Source organism: Procambarus clarkii, chromosome 24, assembly GCF_040958095.1.
Source record: "Procambarus clarkii isolate CNS0578487 chromosome 24, FALCON_Pclarkii_2.0, whole genome shotgun sequence".
NCBI lineage: Eukaryota > Metazoa > Arthropoda > Malacostraca > Decapoda > Cambaridae > Procambarus > Procambarus clarkii.
Window position 1 is genome coordinate 21,956,598 of NC_091173.1, and position 9,866 is coordinate 21,966,463.

General features: G+C 47.0%; 1 protein-coding gene across 1 annotated transcript in view; it reads right to left on the reverse strand.

The window, feature by feature from the left end:
- Positions 1–8,867, reverse strand: part of LOC123761563 (involucrin-like) — a 24,235-nt gene extending 15,368 nt beyond the window's left edge. The window contains exon 1 of the mRNA XM_069330261.1: positions 8,772–8,867. Coding sequence (XP_069186362.1) covers positions 8,772–8,867 — 96 coding nt within the window. The remainder of the gene's footprint in view (positions 1–8,771) is intronic.
- Between the last annotated feature and the right edge of the window lie 999 nt (positions 8,868–9,866).

Sequence of the window (9,866 nt, forward strand, 5' to 3'; positions counted from 1 at the left end):
TCAGCTGCGTGTGTGCGGACAGTTGGTCAAGTTGTTGTTGTTGTTAAAGATTCGCTACTTGCAACAAAAAGTTCCAAGTAGCACGGGCTATGGTGAGCCCGCAGTGAACTTATTGGTCAAGGGATTTACAGAGGTCACAATCCTAGAGGTGTGATATAACTCCAGACGGGCAGTTGACCGCGGACAGGTTGACCGCGTCAGGTCAAGATCTTGGTCAGGGCAAGCAGTGAGTCATGCTGTGTACACGTGTATATTGTATATGATATACATATATGAATATTACAGCTAAATATACACCATGTATATTAAGCTGTAAGTGTACTTAACATCACACCCAACACTTGTATAACCCTGTAATGCCTAATATTGAAATTGATGTTAAGTATTTCCTTAATCACTTAGCTCTAATGTGTATGTTAGTCGTATGTCTGTCTGTATTAGAAAGATATTTAATGCTATTTGTACGCTTAGCAACAACACATTGTGTTACATCTTTCATTATGAAGTCCAGAAAAATAAATGCTAACTTAAATTGGGCATATATCCGCATTCCCAGGCCCGCGGCCAGTCATGGGATGGGTGACCGCATGGGACAGGTGACCTCATGGGACAGGTGGTTGAGGTCCCAGTGTATATTTTATTTATTTGTTTATTTTACATACAATTATTTCGGGAGTGCAGTTGTAGGGAAATCAACGATGTCTCATTTTAGTTTGTGAACTGCGAATAGTGCGTTGAATAACTGTGGGGAGCCGGTCGGCCGAGCGGACAGCATGCTGGGCTTGTGATCCTGTGTTCCCAGGATCGATCCCGGGCGCCGGCAAAAAAACAATGGGCAGAGTTTCTTTCACCCTATGCCCCTGTTACCTAGCAGTAAAATAGGTACCTGGGTGTTAGTCAGCTGTCACGGGCTGCTTCCTGGGGGGTGGAGGCCTGGTCGAGGACCGGGCCGCGGGGACACTAAAGCCCCGAAATCATCTCAAGATAACCTCAAGATAACTCATATGAGTTGCATCTTTCATTAGGCCACAGTGAGATGGAATCATCATGAAATGAACTGTTTGTGTATTTGCTATTTGTACCCAGAGGATCGAGCTGTTAGCTCTTGGATCCCGCCTTTCTAACCGTCAGCTGTCTAATGAATTGACTCCAGACCTTTTTTTCTCTCTTATCGTTGTTGTTTGTTGTTTAAGATTCGCTACTCAGAACAATAAGTTCCAGTAGCACGGGCTATGGTGAGCCCGTAAGTGGAGGCTCTTTGGAGCCATTATCTGTATCAGTGGCTGATACTAGAGATCTGGCGATGGATGGGGGTCTTCATGATGATTTTCAGCCTGGGGGGGCTGGCTGACCCACCATACCCCCCCCCCCATGTCGCACGACCCACCATACCCCCCCCCCCACGTCGCACGACCCACCATAACCCTCCCCCCACGTCGCACAACCCCCCCCCCCTCAGACGTCGCACGACCCCCCCACGTCGCACGATCCACCGCCCGCCGCATCCCTCCACGGTTGTGGCGGCCACTTGAACATCACACAATTGCCATCGTGAATACAGACAGTGACAAAATTTTGATGAAGATGGACACTGAGTGACATTGTGAAGTGGGCGGTGAGGGGGTGTGGGCGGTGAGGGAGGGGCTGGTGGGGGGTGAGGGAGGGGGATGGGGGTGAGGGAGAGGGTGGGGGTGAGGGAGGGGGTATCCTGTGGGGGGTGATTGTGGGGGGGGGGTGCCCGCAGGCAAACCGTCGGTTACTGTAACTACATTACAGGTAAATGGTGACCTATCAGCTAAGATTCTGAGTATCATTGGGGTCCGTAGTTAAAGACACGTACAGGAAGAATGGTCTCCCCGAGACGGACTTACCAGACAATGCTCCCTCCCTTAACATCATAAAGGCCCTGGTGGCCAGCAATAGTCTCAGCACTCCCCTAACTGGTACCAACTCCCAGCGAGGGCAAGGACCCATGAATACATAAACCCCCTCACCTACTCGGAGGAAGTTGAACTAACACCAGCAACCATCACTAATGACCCCCAAAGGGGCCCACAAACATACACCCACCACAGGAGACACAACACAGAGAATACCAATGTGGCAACTGAGGCCGACCAGGGACACACAGTGGGCATCAATACTCACCACACACACCCTCAGACAATGCTGCACACTCACACACACCCTCAGACAATGCTGCACACTCACACACAGAAACCAAAGTCTCAGAAGAAATCACAAGCAAGATCGAATTCTTCTCGATAAACAAGACCTACAGGTAAACCGCAAGACCCTCCAAGAGCGTATACAAACTCAGCGAATAAAATTCCAGCACAACATCCCAGGTGCTGATAAGAGGGACGTCTACGGACATATAATGTCACATGCGTTCGGCCAAATACAGCAGATAAACAGCAATAAGTTTAACACAATGCGCAACACGCACGCATCGATCCCACACAATTCACGATGTGGAAGAGACCCATCAGTTTCAACATAGCCATTCAGCTCGTGCTGCTGCTTCTGGTGGTGCTGGTGCTGGTGATCGTGCTGCTGCTGCTGCTGCTCGTGCTGCTGCTGGTACTGGTGCTGGTACTGGTGCTGCTGATAGTGGAACTGGTGCTGGGTTGTGGTGCACACACCAGTGTGTGTGTGTGTGTGTGTGTGTGTGTGTGTGTGTGTGTGTGTGTGTGTGTGTGTGTGCGCGCGCGCGCGTTCGTTCGAGAGAAATATATGTAGTAGAACAAATCCACAAAGGCCGTGATGTGGATTCGAACCTACGCACGGGATGTTCCCAGATGCAGCTTAGTCAACTATACCACCACATGGTTAAAAGAGTTGTAACCTGGAGTGCTGCGTCCCCCACGAGGATCCCGCTGCTTCTCCGAAGCCCAATCGGTGTTTCACACAATTCCCCCCCCCATGCACCCGGCTCTGTCACCCACATGTTCCACCTCTACGCCCACACTTCAATACACACACGTGATATATCACGTTATTGTGAGTTCTGTGTGTATATGTAGTAGATATTTGTAGTAGATATAATAGAGGGGAAATAAACTGCTTAAAATGATGGGGTCCAAACGTTAATAGCTCGATCTGCTGATACAAATAGTAAATATAAATGTGAAATGCATTAACAAGGGTGGGACGCGAACAAGGGGACACAGGTGGAAGCTGAGTACCCACATGAGCCACAGGGACGTTAGAAAGAACTTTTTTAGTGTCAGAGTAGTTAACAGATGGAATGCATTAGGCAGTGATGTGGTGGAGGCTGACTCCATACACAGTTTCATGTGTAGATATGATAGAGCCCAGTAGACTCAGGAACCTGTACACCAGTTGATTGATAGTTCAGAGGCGGGACCAAAGAGCCAGAGCTCAATCCCCCGCAAGAACAACTAGGTGAGTACAACTAGGTGAGCACAGACACACATACACACACACACACACACACACACAGTACATATAAATAGGATAACGGCAGCAGCGTACTCTACACTGGCGAAAGTTAGAATATCATTCAGAAACCTAAGTGAGGAGGCATTTAGGGCGCTTTACACAGCCTACGTGAGGCCAGTCTTAGAGTATGCCGCCCCATCATGGAGCCCCGACCTGAAGAAACTCATAAGGAAACTGGAAAAGGTTTAGAAGTTTGCGACGAGGCTTGTCCCAGAGTTACGAGGGATGGGATATTAAGAGCGCCTGAAGGAACTGAACCTTACGACACTAGAAAAAAGAAGGGAGAGAGGTGATATGATAGGAACGTATAAAATACTCAGAGGAATTGACAAAGTGGAAATAGATGAAATGTTCACACGGAATAGTAACAGAACGAGGGGACATGGGTGGAAGCCGGAAACTCAGATGAGTCACAGAGATGTTAGGAAGTTTTCTTTTAGCGTGAGAGTAGTGGGAGAATGGAATGCACTTAAGGAACAGGTTGTGGAAGCAAATACTGTTCATAATTTTAAAACTAGATATGATAGGGAAATAGAACAGGAGTCATTGCTGTAAACAACCGATGGCTAGAAATGCGGGATCCAAGAGTCAATGCTCGATCCTGCAGGCATAAATAGGTGAGTACCCACACACACACACAGATGGGGTCCCCAGGGCAAGAGGGGCATGGAGGGGCAGTAATCACCGAACCAGCCATAGTTTCATCAAAAAGTAAGTCTTCAGTGAAAGGGAAATGAATAAATTATTTGTTTTCTATAGAAGGCCAACAAGAACATTTTTATTTACAGATTTGTCTTGACTTATTTGTTCATAATTATCATAATAATTATTGCTATAACCGCTGAATAATCTTTAGAAAACTAACTTGGCAACATCTGAAAGGTGATTCACTGCTGTTTCCTAAGTGGCAGTTCTGTACTGTGAACATTGATGCCTTCAGGTGAATATTGAGAATGAACATTGATGCGCTGGACAGGTGATTCTTGGGAAATAAATACACATTGAGAAGTGTTTATGGTTCTTTTCTACCATAGACGAGGCCAGTGATTTGTACAATGGTAACCTGCGTGTTTATATTTCCCTGGCCAGGGCTGGAGATGTCCTCCCTGGCCAGGGCTGGAGATGTCCTCCCTGGCCAGGGCTGGAGATGTCCTCCCTGGCCAGGGCTGGAGATGTCCTCCCTGGCCAGGGCTGGAGATGTCCTCCCTGGCCAGGGCTGGAGATGTCCTCCCTGGCCAGGGCTGGAGATGTCCTCCCTGGCCAGGGCTGGAGATGTCCTCCCTGGCCAGGGCTGGAGTTGTCCTCCCTGGCCAGGGCTGGAGTTGTCCTCCCTGGCCAGGGCTGGAGATGTCCTCCCTGGCCAGGGCTGGAGATATCCTCCCTGGCCAGGGCTGGAGACATGCTCTCCTACACATAGTGTAATGGGTCAGTGAGCACTCAACCACAGGTGAGTGTAGTGGTTTTATTACGTTAGAGCTCGCAGGCCTAGGGTCCAGGGTTCGAGACCCCTACAGACCAGGTGAACGGAATGTAGTGGTTTTATATAACTTGTGTGTGTTGTTAGTCACCGCTGTCTCCCCTTCCCCTCACCTGGTGCCTCTCCCCCTCTCTCCATGGTCACCACCAGAGGCCAGGGTCGTCCTGCACTCTGTGGTTCATAGTTTGGTGATGATAATGGTGGTAAAGGCGATGATTATGATGAGGCGGGATGAATCTCGGGAAGGGGTGAGGGGGATGAGTAAAGGTAGGTTGTGAGGGGAAGCGGTCAAGTGAAGGGTTGATTGGAAGGAGTGAAGGGGAGGGTGAAGGGGGAGGATGAAGGGGAGGGTGAAGGGGAGGGGGAGGGATGGGGAGCCTACACAACCATTCCAGCCAACCTAGACAATCACTGTGACTTCAGGAAACGTCACTCAATGCCATCATCCTCCCCTCTCTCTCCCCTCTGACGCCACCCCCTCACGCCACCCCCCCCCCCTTCACGCCACCTCTCACGCCACCCCCTCACGCTACCACCTCACGCCACCCCTCACGGAAGCTGACCTCTCTCCCACCATCACCATGACAAATAGACTGACACCCAACCGCTTATACTGACGCCCTGCTAACTGGGTTGGGTGAGAGAGAGAGAGAGAGAGAGAGAGAGAGAGAGAGAGAGAGAGAGGAGGGGAAGGGGCGGGAGGGAATCTACGGCACACTGGCTGTCGCTACAGAATTGGGTGAAAATCAATTTCCACAATGTCAAAATGCAGTAAATATGCAGTAAATGAAAACTAGTTTGATTTCAATCAAACTTTTTTGACAAATTGTATATGAAAAGGGTTTCATCTGGTCTAAGTCTAAGCATCGTAATTTAAATAGGAAAGGAGAAAAAAAATATTAGTGTCAAAAAATTTTCAAAATGGTCAAAAATTAACATCAAACACAAGTGTCAACTGAAATAATTTATATGACTCAGCTATCACAATAGCATATATTAAAGAAAAATGTAATAATTAGTTTTATCCCCCAAAAATTAAGTTAAAAAAAATAGATTTTCTTTTTTAATTTTATTTTTCTTATTTGTTTATTGGACGATTTGCATGAAACTTATACACCTGACTGCACGTAAGCCTACCTGTATGGGTGCCAATTTTGGTGGAAATTGGTTGATGTCAACCTCAGCCACAAATGGCAGCACATTAGACTTAAAATTTTAATTATTTATTTTTCAAGAGGAGTTGCTACTCTTTCATTTTTATTCAAAACATGTAAAGTTTATGTCTCTAAAATCTGATGCCAGCATTTTTTTCCTAAGTTAATTTATTGATTTTATAATAGCAAAAAACATTATATATTTAAATATTTTTTGGGAGAACTTTGACTATTTGTATTAGTAGAACTAAACATATTTTGGAAAATCCGCGGCATCAGAGCCTTTATTATATGTTAATGTATCAGAAAAGTGTCATAGAATGATTATATCTGAAACGTGTGGTGGTAGTAACTTACTGAAAATGTATAATATTCTTTGAAAAAAAAACCTCCCGTTCTATTTAGGCTGCAGTACTGAAGCTTGGAACAATTTCAGCCCTTTTCATATACAACTAGTCAAAAAAGATTTGTTGACATTGAACAAAGTTTCAAACACTAACTGTTGGCTCAGGTCTTCACCAGTCACACAGTCACCAAGCTCTCACAAGTCTAGCCTGGCCTCGGGCCGCGCTTGGGGAGTAGAAGAACTCCCAGAACCCCATCAAGCAGGTAACACACTGGCTACCCGCCGCGGGCAGTGTCTGACCAAGCTTTTTCTCCAGCCATAATTTCTGGAGATAGATACCGGGTGGCACCCGAGACCACAAACCAAGGACTGGAGATGTCAACAGGAACTTATAATAGACAAGCATGTCGTCACATGAAAGAGGTTCGAACTCTCTTTATTTCCCAATAGGTGTCTGAAACAAGTATAAAACTTGTAGTGCAAGAGGTAAGGTAATTATGAGGAGTGCTAAGCCAGTAGCACTTCTTGGTACCACTAAGAAGAGTCGGGTCCCAATTCTTGTGGTTAAAGCCTGGCTGGAATATTCCCCCCAGAACACACTCACCACTACACTGAGAAGCAGTGTAGCAATGCAAAGCAGTGGTAACGAGCAATCAGGAGGAGGCTGACCTGTTGCAGGCCATATTGCTGCCAAGTTGCAGGTCCCTGATGCACGACGACAACCTTCACTGCATGATCCATGCAATGAGTTATAGTTGTGAGAAGTTGTTACTCACCAGGATACACTCCACCATGAAGGCACAGGACACAGGTGAGGTAATGGGGCAGAAGTGTCCCCGCGGCCCGGTCCTCGACCAGGCCTCCACCCCCAGGAAGCAGCCCGTGACAGCTGACTAACTCCCAGGTGCCTATTTTCTGCTAGGTAACAGGAGCATCAGGGTGAAAGAAACTCTGCCCATTGTTTCTCGCTGGCGCCCGGGATCGAACCCGGGACTAGAGAATCACGCGCCCAGTGTTCTATCCGCTCAGCCACCGGCTCAGGTGTGTGGCACTGCTGTTCCCTAACCTGTGGTAACAGACGGCCTCTTCTGAATTGACACTTATCTAAGTTGTAGTCATTTTGTTGTGTAATATTTTGTGATGATATAGTTAACACCCTTTTAATATGCCCATTATTGCACCCTTACATCTTGAAGTATCTTCATATGGGAGTGTTGTAACTCCTGGCGCTGTCTTCGTCATGCTCGTGTATGCATGTTCCAGTTGCCTGCTGTACCGCAGGGACGGCAGCTGACCTGGACGCAACACCTAACAAGGACAAGATAAAGCTGAAGAATAACATTAGATATGAACATCAACTCATTAAATAAATGAGTTTCTAGAGTGAGGCTTGAGATTAGTTGATGTAGGATAACCGCTCTTAGCTTGCCGGTTCATTATCAATATGACCACTATTTTTAATGAACCACTGACTTAGTTAAGAGAAGGGGGGGGGGGCAGGGGGTGTAGAGCAGGCATGTCAATCTGAGGGGGCCTCCTTCAGGGCCATATGGGCCACATTTGTGTTGTCATGAGGGCCACACACCACTACTAATTGATGTCATTTAATACAAATTATTGCAAAATATTTGTATTACTTAAACTTAGAGACTTTTACACTGTGCATACAAGTGGTATACCGCCTCGCCACACTCATGAATGTAAAGTAATGAAGTAGTTTAACAAAATAAAAAAAAACACTTGAACAAACTGGCTGCTGATGTATAGGTGTGTGTGTGTGTGTGTGTGTGTGTGTGTGTGTGTGTGTGTGTGTGTGTGTGTGTGTGTGTGTGTGTGTGTGTGTGTGTGTGTGTGTGTGCATTCGAGTGTAAACATTATATCAGGATGTATAGGACACATGTACAATTTCCAACGGCAACACAGACGTTTATGCAACAGCAACATTGTACAAAAATTACAACAGTTCAAAATGAACATTTATTTACGACTATTCAATAATTTTTAGTGTTTTGTCCTGTCGCTTGACACCTCTTGTTAATGACAAGTTTTACTGTGTGGCAGAGATGTCTGAGCAGTTCCCACTCTGATCAGACATGACAAGTGTTGACCAGTCGGCCTTGTTCTCTGAGAAGGTTTTGATGATTTCATGAAGGGAAATAAGTGTACACACACGTAGGTAGAACCGAACATTGCCATACTCATTTTATTAGTCTTAACTCGCTTGCCTCACAGCTGCATTCCTGTTTTCTTATGTGCCTTTGAAATCTATTAAATGGTGATAGTTTAGGTTATAAAAACTGCAATTTGGCCCGTTAAATGGCCAAATTACAGTACCCTTTGTGCGGACCGCAGGTGTGCTTCCATAGGGCCGCATGCGGTCCGCAGGTGTGCTTCCATAGGGCCGCATGCGGTCCGCAGGCACCATGGTTGACCTGCATAGTTACTGCGGTAGAGAAATAGAAAGCATTATCAACATAACACTGCTTCCGACATACAAGATTGTGTGCAACTCCCGGTCTAGAGTTTAACATTAATGAGACACATCGCTGTAGTTAACAAGCAGCAGCTGTGAGAGTAATTACCGCACGGCAGTCACATGAGAGTTGTTATCTGGCAAGATAACGAGGACCCGTGGACACACCTACATGTGGTCCGGTCGTTATCACGCCGGCTATCTCGCCTCATTCATCAATTATTGGACTAATTATTGGTTTGAATTATAGTTTGAAGTCATACAAATATTACGAACATTTCGTAACGGTGGTGATGGTGGTGGTGGGGGGGGGTGGTGGTGGTGGGGTGGGGGGGGGTGGGGGGGGGGGGGTGGGGGGGGTGTTGGTGGTGGGGGGGGGTGGTAGTGGTGGGGGGGGGGTGTTGGTGGTGGGGGGGGGGGTGCTGGTTGTGCTGGTGGTGGTGACGATGTTGGTGGTGACGGTGTTGTTGGTGGTGGTGATGTTAAGTGAGGGTGTGACATAGTGACCTTCCCACAGGCCAAAGGGTAAAGGTGCTGGGGGGAGGAAGAGGGGCAAGAGTGACGTCATCACTGTCTCTGGTAGTGCTTGCTCTCTCTCTCTGTTACGGCCACTATGGGTCGCAACCGGGTTCTTTGCTGGAGGAACCAAAGTACTAGTATCCGACCCCAAGTCGGTAGTGGCTTTCAAGGAGTTGGCTTGGTAATGTAAGTAAAACACAAGGGGGGAGTTGAAAGGAATACGGCACTTCATCCTTTATCAATATATTCACATATCATCACTTTCCCATCACCTTAAATAGAATCATAAAGGAAGTATTACTACACCGATATATACACATGTGTCGCTCTCATAGGACACTAAGCGCTCCTCGATGCTCATGCAATGCAGCCTTGTCAACTTCCGTGTTTCCTCAACACACAGTACCGTCCTCAACCAATACTGGGAAACAC